Raw genomic sequence first — 15872 nt, 5'->3', positions numbered from 1 at the left:
ATGCCCACTGACAGTGGATATCAGCAATAATATTGTATTAATTTGGTCACTAACCTGGCACGAGTAGAAGGAAATTAACCAAATTCTGGATTTGTTCTGAAGGCCTTGTTTTGCTAGTAGCTACCAATACCGCCGTTTGGCTAGGAAATTCCCGATCTGGCAGGGACTCATCTACGTACCCCGCCAAGACAGCAGAAAGCGCCCGCTTTTATCGTTGAAAATTCCCTTAAAGAAGTTGATTCTAATCAACAGATATCGCTGGTCCATAGGGCACCGGTGGACACGAGAGAGACCACACCACTGCTATCACGGGTGCAGGACCAGCTGGCGATGAGCTGCACATGCCCTGCAGAGGGCTTGGCGTGTTATGCTCTAGTGGTCGCGTATGCATTTGTACTTACTGGCCGAAATCGAGTGGCGAGGAGAGATATCCATAAGGTCTGCATCACCTGGCTGATCTGCACGCATCGCAGAACAGGAATGACAGAAACACAAGAAGGGCAGATTCCAGGACTTGGTGACCTAGGAATCGATGGCAAATAAAGAGGGATCGTAGACTCCTAGAGATCTGACCCTACATTCGTGATCAGCCACCGCCAGCTGCTTGAGCGTCCCGACTGTATGCACACTTCCCTTTCTAGAGTACACGCTGCTCTATGGGAGTTTGTGTGACACCAATCAACAGCCTTATGTTTGCTAAGCAAACAATCATTTGTAGCCAGCCGTAGTGGTACAGTACAAGTTCATAGCAGTACTGGCAGTCCGTGACAATGACATCATGACAGGAGGCTCCCATTTTCCGATGTGGGGAGGGGAGATATACATAAAACAGGCGTTCACTGCTCTTTGGTGTAGAGGCGACGTCAGTTTCTGATTATGATCAATGATGGCTGGGGACAAGCGACACCTGAGCCATCACAAGCACCTGGAACTTTGACCCAACTATTTCCATTTTCTTGCCTGAGGATTAAAGCCCGGATCGACATCATCGGGCTGCCCACGAAAGAATCGTTCGTTGCCTCAGGCATGAGGTCTGGGCCTATCGGCAGAATGTCTTTATCTTTTCCCGGACGCGTCGGAAGTAAACAAAGAACGGCGCGAGGCCCCGCTATCCCGGGAGCTTGGGCCAGGAACGCGAAAACTGAAAACATCGGGAGCTCCGCTACGAGACGCAAAAAAAAGATCCATAAAGCCTTCACACATCTTTCCACGCGTGTCAACACGGGCACGAGATGAGATTGAGGCGACTAAGTTTACAGCTCTTGTCTGACCCACAAAGTGCTTGGCGTATTCGACGCTGCACGTCCTGCGCGACCGCGGCATCGGGCCCTTGCAGACATTGAGATCCCCGAACCCGTCCGAAATAAAAAAAAAGAAAAAAGAAATCCCATTAAGAAAACCCCGCATGAAGGAAAAAACAGATAGCGCGAGTACATGAACCCCGTCATCCCATACCAGAAACCATTTGAGAAAACACGAATACAGGACGGAGAAGAAGTGGAAAAAGAAACACAGAGAGAAACGCCGTTGCATTAACATTGGCAGGGTCGACGACCCTGGCTAGTATGTCTAGGCAGATTCCTCATCATCTTCGCCAGCCTGGGGGGAGAAGGTCAGTATAGGGTTGTCCTCGAGCACAGGGAAGTGTCTCGCCTACATTGTAGCTGGCTTTCTCGTCTTCATAGCGCTTCTTATCGGCTGCGGCCTTTTCCTCATACGGACGGCGCTGCTCCTCGGTGAGAGACTTCCAGCGTTCACCAAGGAGCTTGCCAACCTGACCTGGAAATCACAGTTAGACAACAAGCAGGAAATCACGGAATAGGGGGACCAACCGAAGGAAATGCCGGGGTTTTGCTCACGAACAGCTTCACGCTGCTCGTTGGCAAAGAACATATAAGCGGAAAGACCACGCTTGGGGGCGTTGGGATCTGCGATACCAAGTCAGCAGGCTGCGACAAAGCCGTCGTCGTTGGACTGCTTACCCTTCTTCTTCTTCTCAACACCGCGAGCCTTGGTCTTGCGAGTGGTCTTTTCCTTAGGCATGGTGACTATACGAGAAGAGCAGTCGAGTGATCAGCAGTAGATTCCGACATGGTAGCAAGCCAATTGCACGTCAAATCAATTTAAGAACTTTATGCGATCCATAGAAACAAAGGAGAAAGGGTGAAAAGATGGGTGGTGGCCAGATGCGCGTCATGGTGGTGCGCCGGGATGGGTGGGTTGCGGTGCGCGGCTCCAAACATGTATGCGATCGCGTTTCACAACCAAATCAACAGCAGAGGAAAATCAAAAAAGCCACTTACCAGAAATTAATGCAAATATGGAAAATTAAATGCGAAATTGATTTTAGGAGAATTGACTATATTGCACGAATCATTGATCTGGTTAGCGATGGAGGTATAGGTGTTGGATGCAAATGCGCGACCATGAGAAGAAGAATTGAGAAGAAGAATAATGATGAAATCACGCGTAGAAGAGAGTAGAGACAATAAAAAAGACTGTGGGTGTGGAGGGTTTTGGTGGTGGTGGATAGGGGCGAGGGTAATGTGAAGTATGGGAATCGGAAGTATGAGGGACTCACCTATACAGATGCGCGCAGTACCTGGTTTGTATGGCAGAAGTTGTATGGGGAGAGCTGGGTGAGAGGGAGAGGGAGTGAGTGAGGGAGGCGGTAGTAGTAGAAGAAAGAGAGAGAAGGCGGGCGGGCGGCTACGCGCGCAGAGGTAGGGTGACGGGCAGCGTCAGCGCAAGAGGGGGGAAGTCGCAGCCCAGGGCAGACAAGGCCTAGAAGGTAAGGTAAGGAAGCGCTGGCTCGATTACACGGCAAAGAGACCGAGGGCCACCAGCAGCCCGGGAATCGCTGCTGTCACTGGCCGGGAATGGGTGTATGGTAACTATAGCGTACGGTACAGTCACGTCGCCAGCTGCCGCGGGCAACGGACTTTACTGTGGGTGGGCTGTGTCTGGACAGACCGCAGCACCCATCGGTCTGCCGCTCTGTATGGTGCAGAGCCCTCAGCAGTGGCTAGGGGTGGGTAATTTCACCGATTTCACGGTAATTGAAATTTCATACGTTCCAGGGCCTGGTAATGGTGATTCTTACATTTCAGGGCTTTGGAAGTGGGGCATGATTAGTCATAAACTTTGCCCATTCAGATTCTAATCTAGCCTAACCAATCCTTACCTAATCCAGGAAATCTTTTCCTAAATTGTAAGAGCTTCTTTCACGTGCCATCACATGACCTGGTAATGTGACCGGGCTTGTTGAAATTTTCTTACCGGGGCCTTGAAATGTCTGAAATTGAAATTACAATACCCACCCCTAGCAGTGGCAGGACCAGCACGGGACGGCTGCTGCCCAGACAAAGCAAAAGAACCACACAATTCGTCACGTACCATACCAGGCGCTTACATACTGAACCGCCTGCACGCAGCTCACCGGCTCGACAGCCCAGGTTCAGCTGCCACTGGTATGGCCGAAAGCCCGAGCCGAGTCTAGGGTACGGTTACCGTCTTGTCTTGACATGCTGAAGCACAGCATCCACCACAGAATGTAAGTTACAGAATTCAGAGTTACGTGATAGTAGCGCGGCTTCCCAGCATCCCCTGCGTCCTTTGACCCTAAGTGGATTGATTACGCGACGATGCGTCCTGCCCCCAAGTCCTGTCCTCTAGCACAATAATAAGCGATCTCAGCATCAGAATGCTCGAGATTTTGCTTTCAACCATCAGGCTGATTTGTCATGGAAAAGGTCTGAGACCTCTCGAATACAGTCTGTCGTCACAGTGGATCTTGGGGCTCTTCATGTGGCCGAGTGATGACAGTGATACTAGTAGCCCTCAGGCTCTACGAGATGGTATGCCAGTTTGACTATTACCCGCCTAGTAGAGAGGAGCTCCGATACCGAACAAAACCAACACCAAGGACCAAATTCACCTGACCCTTTTTTTTCTATTCTCTCTCTGTCTTTTTTGTTTGCACATTTGACTTACTAATTAAGATCATTGGTGCCAAAAAGCCTGAACTGCAGTATGTAACTTTACTCTTGCCTGCCTTAGGCGGTGCGCCATGCAAAGGTAACTCGTCACGCTGCTTCATGTCTTGCTCGGAAGGTTCAATAATGTTCTTGTTGGTGGCTCTGCTGCGTAACTTGCGCTGCTCGGCCTTGTCTTCTTCTAGCTAGTCTATGGAGGAATTCGTCCCTGCTGATACGGTTGCTTTACCACCTAATCTGCTAGGACGTTAAAACATATTATTATTTCCCTCGTCTTTCAACGCTGAACCGTGATGCCAATGCGCTAGTCTTTGGTGAGGTGGTAGGCTGGAGGGCCAGACGGCCTGAACTTTCGCCCTTCTCTTCAAGTTCAGCCTGGCTATTATCCTAGTCTGAAATTATTAATAATCATGGATTAATTATGATCAACTTATTTTGGTCATTTCTGCCGATAAGTCCTTGCGACACACACATACTTACGTTAATTACGACATTCCTCATGCTGGCAGCCAGATTGGAAGAGGCAAGGAAGTATGCAGTAAAATGACGATACAGTTCAAGTTTTCATGACACTTAGTGTCCTTGGCAGCTCAGGCAGCCTTTCCAACTTATATTAGGTGCCCCTCAGGACCTCACGCCATGAATCCAGTGAGTGGGTTTCTCTTGGCTGCATCTGCGATAATACCTAAGTTGCTGCTGCTCCGTACTTGACCTAAGTATGGCCATCGGCGCAATCACTCACCAAGAATTTTCGAGTCTCTCCTGCCGAAGCTTTATGCCGTTGCGGCAATATTTTAATGGTGCTTGCTACGGTACGAGTCGCGACCCGCAACAATCTGATACACGACGGGAGTTAGCACACGCGATTGGGGTAGTTTTGGAAGCGGAACTGCAGGTCGGAAATCCCAGTCTGGAGGAACATCAGATTTATGTCACATGCATTGACATAGCCGACCAATTATAATTAGGAGCTGCATCCGGAGCCTTGGTAAGCTTAGCTAAGTAAACGAACGTTAGCCTCGTAGGGCTACAGGTCAATCTTCCTAGACACTGATTGCAAGAGGAGGGGCCTATCAAAATGAAAGATCCTAAATTTTTCCATTCTCATAGATTAACCAGAAAAGAACCAGGGGAGACCCTGGGAGAATCAATGAATGGACAAGCTGCTGAATAGGTAAATAGTTACTAGACCAGGCTAGCGACATTAAAGATTTAGAAGGCAAAGAGCATATATTTTACAGTATTATGGTTCAATCCGACTCGTCCAGCACCAGCTCACGGAGCGTGTCATTTCGTGCCCAGTCGATTCCACTGCCCACGATGACAGCACTAACCACGCCTTTGATCACATCCCGCTTGGCCCGCTTCTTCTTGCGGTCGGCTTCAACCTCTTCCATTTGCGCTTTGAGTCTCGCATCGGTGACCTGATTCCTCCACGAAGACTCCTGCCGCGTCAGATCCAGAAGCGTGCGAACCAGCTCTTGGTTCCTCTTCGTCACGCGCAAATTGTCAACTTCCGCGTTGGACAACGCTTCGAGCGTTGCGGCCTGCGCATTTTCCAGGTTCTCGTGGATCAGGGAGAGTAGGTCACGTCGGTGAATGAGGGACAGGAGGGCTCTGCGATAAACACGAGTTAAATCCAACAGCCCACTAAGGGAAGAGACACCGTAGCAGTACAAACCTCTCTGCTGGTGACGCGGCTCTCAGATGAACTGCCTTCAGACTGGGATCGGTCATGAGAATGGTCTCAACCGCCTTCCTCCTGACTGTGTATGTAGCTCTAGCTTCTAGGAGCTCGCGTTCCGCGACACGGAGTTGCTCTTCTACATCTTCACCGCTGGGCTCCTCCAGATCTAAAGACCATTAGTCAAGAGTCATCGGAGTCAGAAAATCTAGATGGGGCGACTATAAACCGCATACCTTGCTCGAGCACGGCTTGCTCCAGCTCCAGTTCCTGGATCTGGTCGTAGAGTCGCAGGATTAGCGTCTCCTTATCGGATAGCGACAGGACATCCCGGCGGTCGTCAGCTGCCAGGTCCAGCAGCGCAGTCTCAGCTTCGTCGAGGGTTGAAGGCTGAGAGGTGCGTTGAACACCTTCATTGGATGCCATGGACTAAGGGTGCCATCCAGAGTCAGTCAGGGAGAGACATCGTGTGATCTGCGATGCTTTTTGCAGACACACGATGTCATTCATTTCATTTGCGGGGCGGTCGGCGGCTCCGGTGGGCCTGAAGTCACAGGCTCGGAACCGCTAGGCAACGCGCCTAACCCGAGTTGGCGGAGGAGCTGCGTCAGGTTGCAGGGCACCCCGACAGCTTCATCCATTGTTATCGTCACCGACTCTCAACTCTCCCGGCCCTTCTCAACGGACAAGCCTGGGCGGAGAGCTCAGTCCGGGAGACGGCAATGTCGTTGCACATCTACATCGCTCACTCGGGTGAGCATTTACTTGCTGACCCTGTGTCGTTTGCCTCGTATGTCTTATCTCCCCTGTGCGATGATCCTAGGCGCCTCCGCCTGTGGAATGCGAGCTAACGTCATCTCCTGCGATTCAGTCCAGAAGCGCTCCGTTCATGGATCGCTCGCAATACATCCATCTCCCCGCAGAGGCAGATCTTGATGACTGCCCGTGGAAAAAATGTCAAGCTACAGACGCTTGCTACGGAGGTAGGAACGCTAAAAAGGCGCTGCATTGACACCGGATATAGCCTTGGATACTGACAAGCAATAGAACGAGATCTTCGTGTACGACAGGCAGTACGTCAGCGAGCCGGGCAATGTCGCGCTCCCCGAAATTCCTCCTCCCCCACCCTTCAAAGCAGACAATCCTCCCGACACCCTTGCGGATCAGAATGACCTCCAAGCATGGCGGAATCTCTACATGGCCAGGAGGACGTGGGCGTTGAATCTGGCGGAGCGTTGCATCCCGATCAACGAGGCTATCGAGGAACACAACCATCGAACGGACATCATCTACAGGGCTGTAGGTGTGGCTCTGGAGAACCTCAAATCTCACGTGGCCAACTTGGAACACAGGTTTCAAGAGGCTCAGTGCTGGGCAAACGATCTCCTCAAGGAACAGAAAGTGGCACTTGATGGATGGCAACGGGCACTGGAGAAGCTGGAGACTATTCCGGCGAGGAAGGACTTCTCCTTTCTCGGGCGTCCCTCTACACCGAAGAAGGGTAGAGATCGCTCCACAGGAACGCTACAGGATTTTCTGGACATAGACGAGGTGCGTCGCGCGGCATCGCAAGGATCATTTGTGTCTCAGAGTTTTGCCCGGCGAGTAGACGAAGTGGAGAAGGCTGTCAGCAACATCGCATCAGACACTCAACATTTGTTGAATCAAGCGCAGCCTCCTCATATCGACAGTGTCGATGGTCTATTGGAGGAAGTTGAGACTCTTGCCAAAAAAATCAGCTCCGACTATGAGCACGTGTTGGGGCTGCCCAGCAATCAGAAGACTTTAGCAAACGTCTCCAGAATGGCTCTGGGCCATACTAAAGACCTATTACCCTCGCTTTCAGAGATCAGCCTAGAATTACAAACCGGACTGGAACAGGCCGTTCGTCATCGCAATGCGGCAATGAAGGCCGCAATAGCCCATTTGCGGACTGTATCCTCCCTCGAATCACGCCTCGCGGATGTGCAGGCCCAGATTGCCAACCTTGATGTTATTGACGGTGATGTTTTTGAAGTTCTGTTTGCCGTCTTCCGTATGCCGGTTGTTTACGGATCCGTGCTGATTGAAGCGGTGCGACGGCGTGAATGGAGTGAGAAGTTGAAATCGGATTCCCTGACTCTCGCAGAGGAGATGGCCGTGTTTAGGGACGAAGAGCAACGTCGACGGAAGAAATGGATGAAGAGCACAGGAGATCTCGTGTCGCTTCCTGACGACACTACTCCCGGACTCGAGATTAATCTGCAGGGGCAAGAGTACGAGTGGCCAGAAGTGTCTCGCAAGGAGATCGAATCGTACATCGAAACGCTAAAGTCCAAGTCTGGAATGACCGCCGTGGTCGAGGAGCTGACCCAGCTCTACAGGGATCTTGACAATCCCACTCGACAGCAAAGGCGGCGGGCAAAGGCTTTCAAGCAGGGCAGTCTCATTGACATGGGACGCAGCTCGCTCTTAATCCGGGGCGACGATATGGTCCGCAGTTTACAAGATGAGAAGTCCAAGTTGGAGGAAAAATTGAAGGGCTCAGAGAGCCGGATACGCAAGCTCGAGGATCTCCTTCATCGACAGACTCACATTACTCGACCTCTCAGCGCTAATTTTGATCTTCCGACTTCGCCTGCTTCACCCCTTCCCGACCCTCTTTCAAGGCGATCCTCTATATCTTCCAGACGAATGTCATCCAACCAATCTCCGGAAGATAAGGCTTTAGTACAACGGATTGTGACCCTCGAAGCAGAGCTACAGGCCGAGAGAGAAACCGTTCAAAGGCTCCAGAGGGAAGCTCATGTCGAGCGTCAGTCCACTACAGACAAGATCCAAGAAGTGCAATCCACGAAGGAGGATCTGATCAAGAATCTCGAAGCTAGACAACGGGAGTTTGAGGACGAGCGCAGGTTCCTCGAGTCAGAGGCCAAGAACCTCAGGCTTCGAGTTGAAGAACTTGAGGAAGAACTCTTCCGCGTCCTTGACCGTCACGATCACGAGAAGCAGGAGGCAGACGAACGTACCCAGAAACTTGAGGAAGCTCGAGCCAACGCGGTGGAAGAGTTGGAGAAAACAAAGTCTGAGGTTGAAGCGCTACGAAATATCTATACCTCAGAAAAGGAACGAACGGACAGTCTGAGTGAACAGCTTCGGACTTACAGAGACCAAATCTCGCAACATGAAGCAACAATTTCGGAGCTCCAAAAGCAACTCGAGGACCTGAACAATCAAAAACAGGAGGATTTTAATGCGCTTCAGGCAGCGCACGCCCATCTCTCACCAGAAGGCGCCGTACCATCCGACTTCTCTAAACTGGTCAAAGCGATCGAAATCCTTTCCGAAGGATTAGCCATTCATGCAAGAAACTCGGAAGACACCGCTGCCAGGGTAACTTCTGAGAAGAAGATCCTGGAAGAGAAGTTAGAGCAGATGGAGGCTGACGCTGAGGAGTTGCGGAGAGTTGTGGGGAAACGAGACTCGGAAATCTCACAACTCCGCAACGATCTGTTGCAAGAAAGGTCGCAAATTTCGGCTCTCAAGACTGAACTTGGCGACGAACGAGCACAACTTCATCATTTGCGATCGAAATTCGCGGCTGGGGAAACTGGTTCTGAAGTGCTGCGTGAACGCATTGCGGAGGAGGAGCGGAAGGTGGCCAGTTTGTCCCAAAAACTCATTCAAGTGAATGCACAGGCACATAACGCGGAGGAGGAACTTCGGGAGTTGCAGGAAAAGTTCAAGTCTCTCCAAGAATCAGAGCAGCGAGCCATCGCTCTACTGGAGGCTCGTGGATTAAGGGCTCAAGAGGTTTCCCGACAACTCCTTTCCCAGGCAGAGAAGCTTGGACGCATGCTGGAACAACTCGGGTTCGCGCTTGTCCGACAGGATGACCAGATTACTGTCCAGAGAGCCTCCAAAGTCAACAGTTCTTCTGGTGCGGGCGAGAGTCTGACGGCTTCTGGAATAGCCTCGGTGCGACCCGACCCGGCAGTCTTAAATTGGATGAATAATGAAGATCCAGAAGACGAGGCTAAGAAGTTTTCCGGATTCCTCGAGTCGCTGGCGAAGTTTAATGTCGAGGTCTTTAGCGAAACGGTGGTCAAGAGGGTGAAGGATATCGAGGTCCTTGCCCGGAAATGGCAAAAGGAAGCACGAGGATATCGGGACAAGTATCATCGTGCCCAGAGCGAGGCCCACGATAAGATTGCGTATCGATCCTTCAAGGAAGGAGACCTGGCCTTGTTCCTCCCGACTCGCAACCAAGCCATTCGGTCCTGGGCCGCTTTCAATGTGGGCGCGCCGCACTACTTTCTGCGTGAGCAGGATGTGCATAGGCTCTCCAGTCGAGACTGGTTACTGGCTCGAATCAACAAGGTCGAAGAGCGAGTCGTTGATCTCTCCAAGTCCATGAATGGCGTCAACCCGGATCGTCGCTCGACGGGCGAAGCCAGCGACGGCGCATCCTTTGATGACGATAATCCGTTTGAATTATCCGATGGCCTCCGCTGGTATCTTCTGGATGCCACCGAAGAGAAACCGGGCGCTCCCAGCACTCCGGGCCTAGGCAAGAGTACTGTAGCATCGGCGCATGTCGATGCCAAGGGCAGCATCCGCCTCAAACGCCCGTCGACGGGAGGAAATGTGGCCAAGACGTTGACTAAGAGTCTGGACAGCCGCAGAAACAGTTCTGCTTCCAAAAAGGGCACTCCCGTTCCTGCGCTGCCATCAGGCGAGTCGGCTGGATCTGCCGGAGACAATGTGCAACTCGCCGAGGCGGATGTCGGATCCCAGCCCCGGGACTCAGCTCCTATCTTCGATGAGGTGCGCCGAGACCTGCTACGGAGATCGAGATCTTGAGAGAGATCTTCGTCAATCCTGTATGTTGTTTGGAAGTTGCTGACAGACCCACAGAGCAACAAGGGACGGGAGCATGCGCCTTCGCCGCAACCCAGTACGCCTGTGTCGCCTTCTCGTTCTTCGGCACGACCTGAAGCGGAGACTCTCTCTACGGGTTCGTCACCAAGTAAACGATCGTCAGTGCGGATTCGACCATGGGAGAGGCTTTGGTCGTTGGATTATCGTCTGGAGAGTGGTAAATCATGACAGAAGCAGAAGCAAGCGATGGAGATGAAATTAACGGCGACCTGGTCCTCCTCCCTCCTCCGGTTGATAAGACATGATATCATGTTTTCTGCTGGTTTATTTTGCTTTACTTGTCACGGTTGCTTTCCGGTCCGGTCTCTTTCTTTCTTATACAGTGAGTGAGCGAAAAGGTTTTGAAAGATACCCCTTTCTTTTCATTTTTCATTTTTCATTTTCATTTTCATGTTCATCGGGAATGAGAACCAATGGCTTTTCATTTCGGAATCTTGATGATAAGAACATATAAACGAGGCACTGTTTTTGGGAAGAACTTACGACGGGTCTTTGCTTGTATATGTCTGTCGCGTTGGGTTGTTTTGCAAAAGGGTTTACTGGGTATGTAATTACTTCTCAGGGTAGAGGAGCTCAATGAAAAAGAACTCTTCTAGAATACATCCATAGATATGTAACATCTATCATATATACGTATGATACATACAAAACCAAGAGCAACTAGAAAAAGAGGTCTGGTTCATTCCTCTCAAGACTTTTGTCAAGTTAAGACTATGTCAGGTCTATAATATTCCCTTCCATCCCCCCAACTTCCTGCCAGAAACGCGAAAAATCAACCCCTTCAGCTTCGAACATCTCCTTGGCCTGCAGCATGGCACTGCGTTGCCGCTCGGGCGTGAACCCGCCCGGCTGGGTGCTCTCGAACTGGATCAGTTCGACCCAGCGGAAGAAGAGGTCTTCCTTGCCCATCGAGGCAAGCTTCCTCCGGAAGGCGAGGATCGTTTCGCGCTGCTTGTTCCGCTCCTCGTCTTCCACGCGCCAGATCAGCCAGCCGTCCTCGTCCGTGTGCACCAGCACCGCCGTCCGGAACTCGTCTAGCTGGATGCCCTCGCCCTTGCGCGTCAGGTCGATCAGCCGGTGGGCGCGCACCATGGCGTCGTAGTCCAGATCCCAGTTGGCGTCTATCAGCAAGAAGCCGCTCTTCTTGACCCGCTCTGGAGCCACGGCGGGCATGATCTTCTCGCGGACCGTTTTCTCGTCATCGTAGATCCAGCGGTTGCGCACGAGTTTCTCGCTCCAGGGCTTGCGACTCTGGCGGACTATGACCTCCCGCTCGCGGAATCCGATGGCGCGGCGCCATTTCAGCGGGCCCTGGACGAAGCGTATGGGCCAGCCTACAAACAGTGTGACCAGGAGGTAGTCGAAGGTGAACATGGCCGTCCGCCGGAGGATGTGGCCCCAGAACTCGTTCCAGGAAATCACAGAGGTATCGACGCTCATGGATGAGGTGCGCCCGAGGGCCGTGGCCAGGAGAGCCGGGTAGACGAAGGCGCCCTTGTAGACGCGGTACGCGATGAGCAGGACAATTGCGGTGTTGAGGAGGACAGGGACGATCAGGAGCTGCTTCTTGAAGCTGAGAGGGTGGGTGTCAATGTGGATGAGGTAGATTTCGTCGGTAGAGAGTGGTTCGAGGAATGGTTGAAGGATGGAGGGGGCCTTGACGAAGGGGGTGAGAGGTTTGGTCGAGGAGGAGGACTTGCCCTTGTCCTTCTCGGATCGTTTCGTGGGCTTGGCCATGGTAGCTGATGTTGATCTGACTGTGATTCCCTCTATTTATGCAGGAGTATAGTGGCAGCTGACGGACTGGACGGTTGAAATGCCAGATGGCCGAACAAACACAATCAGCTGGAGATCTTCATGGCAGGAAGATCTATCTATCGCTCGAGGAGGAATGAATCGGTAATGCGGGATCTGTCTATTCAATCTGCTGGATCCTTGAGATCGTCAGCGTACCGTAGATGTCAATTTGAACACGGGGAATTGATTAACCTTGTCGCGTGCTTGTAGTTTCTAACCACCTGCAGTGTCTCAATCAGCCCGTACTTTTTGCAAGGGTAGTCTCTCCTCTGTGTTAATTGACTCAGTCTGATTGTCGAAAGAATTAACTAGGATGGACTCAAACAATTGGAGGATCTCCATTAAAACGTAATTCTCCGCGTGTCTTTGGCTTTCCCTGATTGGGAGAGGATCCATCGCGGCCTCTCCGCCCGATCCAGAAACTAAGGAATTAACTCATAATATTTACATTATAGCTGCATGGCGATTATCGCAGTATGATCGGTTGACGCGACCCTCCTCTGCCTCCCTTGGAATTAGGTAGAGTTACCTAAGTTACCTACCTGTCTGTCTCCATTAAGTTCGCTACATCATCATGCTTCTGATGGTCGTGACGCTCTAGCAATGTCCTCTCCCCACCGCACGCCCAACAGTGCCTTTTCTCGTCGTCGCGACGAACAACCACAGCACCACGCCGCTTCTTCTGTTTCTCCTGTTTCTCCCTTCCATCGAGCGCGCCAGACCCGCGACCTGGACTCCGCCCTCGACATCGACCCTTCACTCATCCCCAGCCCGACGTCGAAGAATGGCGCACGGCCCCGGAAGGCTTTTGGCCAGACCCGGACATTGAGAGGCGCGTTCGAGGCGACGTCGCGAGCCATGACGATGGCCGATGGTAAAGACGAAACCCGGCGGACTCCGAGTCCCCGGAGCAGACGACAACGAAATCTCTCAGCGGAGATCACCAGTCCTCCACCGGGAGAGCTTCTCGAGACCTACCGGAGGATCCACGATGCAGATGATTTGGCGGACTTGGTCTCGCAGGATGAGTTGGACCAGGCGTCGGACAGACGACGAGAGGGCGGGTTACGACATATGTCGCCAGTGCTAAACCAGGGTCAAGGTGAAGACGAAGACAACTTTGGTCCCGGTCTGAGCTTCTTAGACGACGTTACGGACGACTCGATGCGCAGGAAACTGGCGAACCACGTGCGAGATGAGGAACGGCTGAAACGCGTCACATCCCGAGAGTCTCCGATCTTTAGCAAGGCCAAGGTCGGTTCCAAAACCGGGCTGTCTGCAGAGAATCTGCAACGGCGCTACCGGGAACAGCATGAAGAGGCTCAGGCTGTGGAGGATATCGATGATGGTCCGAAGCCTGCGCTCAATGTTCCCAGGAGCTGGGGCAGCCGATCGAGAGGCCATCGAGAGTGGCTGAGTAGCATCACCCGACAGAATGGGAACTCTCCACGAGAACGAGAGCGTGAGCGAGAACGAGAACGAGAACCCAGACGCTCCATCGAGCGAGAGTTGGATGCTGATGTTGACTTTACCGCCCGCTCACTGCAAGTTTCCAATAGTCCTCCCGTGCGACAGAGTCTGAAGGACGCAGAAATATCACAAAAGAGCCTCACGGCGAGTCCTCGCAATGATCAAATGAAAAGCGAGCCACAGGAGAGCCAGCCTTCTACGGGAGGGGAAGCAATCCCCAACACGCCAATCGTGGTCTACAAGGCTTCGCCTAGGGACAGACCGCTCAAGCCGCGGAGTGATTCCCGCGAACTGCTTCGCAAACTGGCTCGAACGGAGAGTCCCAGCCAGAGTCCCAGCCAGAGTCCCAGCCAGAGCAGCACGCCGGAGCAGACGAAACCTCCAGAGAAAAATGTACTCCCGGACAAGACTCCGGTCGTGATCGGAGCGTGGATAGATACGCCCATGACGGAACGAGCGGCAGAGCCGACAGAAGACTTGTCGAAGGAGATTGATTTGATTGATTCTCCGAGCAGGCCTGGTCCTGTCTCCAAGACAGCTTCTACTGATCCTACACCTGAGAGCAATAACAATCTCCTTCGAGTTCCTTCACCGGAGCCACCAGCAAGGCAGTCCGAAACGGACAGGTCAAAGTCAGAGGCCAAACCGGAAGTAAAGACGGAGAGCCCGAAACCAGAGCTGATCAAGCCCAAGTTGCCCAAGAGTGCCTTAGAGGCGGTTATCGAGGACGCCAGATTGAACGGGAACCCACTGGTATTGGGAGACGATACCATCAATTCGCTGCAAGAACTCTTGGACAACGACGACAGCCACGACAACCACACATCACCCAAGAGTGAAAGCGAGGAAGCCGTGGCCGGAACGGATGTGCCGGAACCTGAGCTAAGACAGCTGCAGACGGTGGAAAAGGACACTGAGTCGCTCGACCGGCTGAACTCGAAGCTCCAGTCCATCATCAACAGCATCAAAGATACCCGTACGGGGCTCAGCGGCCTCGAGCAGCACATCTCCCCTGAAGCCCACTCAAAACGGCAAGGAGGAGGACACTGCGAGACATGCGGCGCGCACGACGACGGCCGGGTCTACATTTCCATCCCTCTGCCACGATTATGGCGCCGCGATCCCATGTCCCAACGCATCCACCCCACCTACCTAGGCTGGGGCCTCCTCGCCGTCTTCGTCTGGTACATCTCAGAGAGCACGATGTGCGACTACTACTGCCACCCGACCGTCGCCGAAGTGTGCGACGGCTACTGCCTGCGGCCCGACGCGCCGCGGTTTCCATTCACGATCCCGACCATGCTCTGGCGCTGGTCCCATCTGTCCGTCATCCTGTCGCCGTTGCTGACTATCGTCATCGCGCTGTTTCGCCTGCTGGCGCAGTTGCTAGGTTTGTGGGATGGGTATGTTGACGACAGTCCGGGAGCGGTAGGAGACGCTCCGATCGGGAGCAATAGTTATTACGGCGGGATCCTCCCCAGGGTAGTGACTACAACTGCTGCTGCTGCAGGTACTTCTACACCTTCTACACCGCCCATCATCCAATACGCGGTTCCAGACGGGAGTGTGAGCGGTGGTAGTCGTGGTAGTGGTGGAAGGGTCAGTGGAAGCGAGAGATGGGAAGGGGACGTCGACGACGGAATAACCATTGATAACGACGAGATATTGTAGCCCTCCATCCCTCCCTTACATGCTTTCTTCTTCTTTCATTCCTTCCTTCCTTCGTGTGATTTTTTTAATTTAAAGAAGAAAAAAAAACATACCCAACTGAAAACTACAAAAACTACCCCGCTTTAATCTTGATTTCTTTCTTTGCCTTTCCTTTTTTTTATGTGCATTTCCCGGCGAGAGGCGAGAGGCGAAACCACAATTGTCCTTTATTAATGAGATATCTATCTCCCTGGGTGGTTTTTTATGGGCGACAGGGGAAAGGTCATTGGACTGGCGAAGGGGGAATAATTCGTCTGTTCTTATTCAGCTGTGCCTTTTTCTTTAATTCCCCCCCC

The 15872-nt window shown here is 52.4% G+C and overlaps 7 protein-coding genes across 7 annotated transcripts; 2 read left to right on the top strand and 5 right to left on the bottom strand.

Annotated features, from left to right (window-relative positions):
- Positions 1-1056: 1056 nt before the first annotated feature.
- Positions 1057-1539, bottom strand: VTN77DRAFT_1850 (uncharacterized protein; the record flags this gene model as incomplete). The annotated part of the gene is made up of 1 exon (XM_069417627.1): positions 1057-1539. The coding sequence occupies one exon, from the start codon at positions 1537-1539 to the stop codon at positions 1057-1059; it is 483 nt and encodes a 160-aa protein (XP_069279636.1).
- A 30-nt stretch (positions 1540-1569) lies between these two features.
- VTN77DRAFT_1849 (uncharacterized protein) lies at positions 1570-2043 on the bottom strand (the record flags this gene model as incomplete). The annotated part of the gene is made up of 4 exons (XM_069417625.1): positions 1570-1599; positions 1658-1779; positions 1833-1928; positions 1983-2043. 4 exons carry the CDS (start codon positions 2041-2043, stop codon positions 1570-1572), a joined length of 309 nt encoding a protein of 102 aa, XP_069279635.1.
- Positions 2044-2816: 773 nt separating this feature from the next.
- VTN77DRAFT_1848 (uncharacterized protein) lies at positions 2817-3603 on the bottom strand (the record flags this gene model as incomplete). Its single annotated transcript, XM_069417624.1, has 6 exons — positions 2817-2894; positions 2943-3025; positions 3104-3112; positions 3321-3354; positions 3417-3495; positions 3578-3603. The coding sequence occupies 6 exons, from the start codon at positions 3601-3603 to the stop codon at positions 2817-2819; spliced, it is 309 nt and encodes a 102-aa protein (XP_069279634.1).
- A 1642-nt stretch (positions 3604-5245) lies between these two features.
- On the bottom strand, positions 5246-6105 carry VTN77DRAFT_1847 (uncharacterized protein; the record flags this gene model as incomplete). The annotated part of the gene is made up of 3 exons (XM_069417623.1): positions 5246-5612; positions 5677-5848; positions 5916-6105. The coding sequence occupies 3 exons, from the start codon at positions 6103-6105 to the stop codon at positions 5246-5248; spliced, it is 729 nt and encodes a 242-aa protein (XP_069279633.1).
- Positions 6106-6401: 296 nt separating this feature from the next.
- On the top strand, positions 6402-10767 carry VTN77DRAFT_1846 (uncharacterized protein; the record flags this gene model as incomplete). Its single annotated transcript, XM_069417622.1, has 4 exons — positions 6402-6469; positions 6551-6662; positions 6727-10485; positions 10576-10767. 4 exons carry the CDS (start codon positions 6402-6404, stop codon positions 10765-10767), a joined length of 4131 nt encoding a protein of 1376 aa, XP_069279632.1.
- Positions 10768-11310: 543 nt separating this feature from the next.
- VTN77DRAFT_1845 (uncharacterized protein) lies at positions 11311-12336 on the bottom strand (the record flags this gene model as incomplete). The annotated part of the gene is made up of 1 exon (XM_069417621.1): positions 11311-12336. The coding sequence occupies one exon, from the start codon at positions 12334-12336 to the stop codon at positions 11311-11313; it is 1026 nt and encodes a 341-aa protein (XP_069279631.1).
- Positions 12337-12999: 663 nt separating this feature from the next.
- Positions 13000-15537, top strand: VTN77DRAFT_1844 (uncharacterized protein; the record flags this gene model as incomplete). Its single annotated transcript, XM_069417620.1, has 1 exon — positions 13000-15537. One exon carries the CDS (start codon positions 13000-13002, stop codon positions 15535-15537), a length of 2538 nt encoding a protein of 845 aa, XP_069279630.1.
- Between the last annotated feature and the right edge of the window lie 335 nt (positions 15538-15872).

The sequence above is a fragment of the Rasamsonia byssochlamydoides genome (genome assembly GCF_041956645.1).
Source record: "Rasamsonia byssochlamydoides strain NRRL 3658 unplaced genomic scaffold VTN77scaffold_15, whole genome shotgun sequence".
NCBI classification, from domain to species: domain Eukaryota; kingdom Fungi; phylum Ascomycota; class Eurotiomycetes; order Eurotiales; family Trichocomaceae; genus Rasamsonia; species Rasamsonia byssochlamydoides.
Note: the sequence above shows the minus strand (reverse complement) of the source record. Positions and strands in the feature narration are given on the sequence as shown.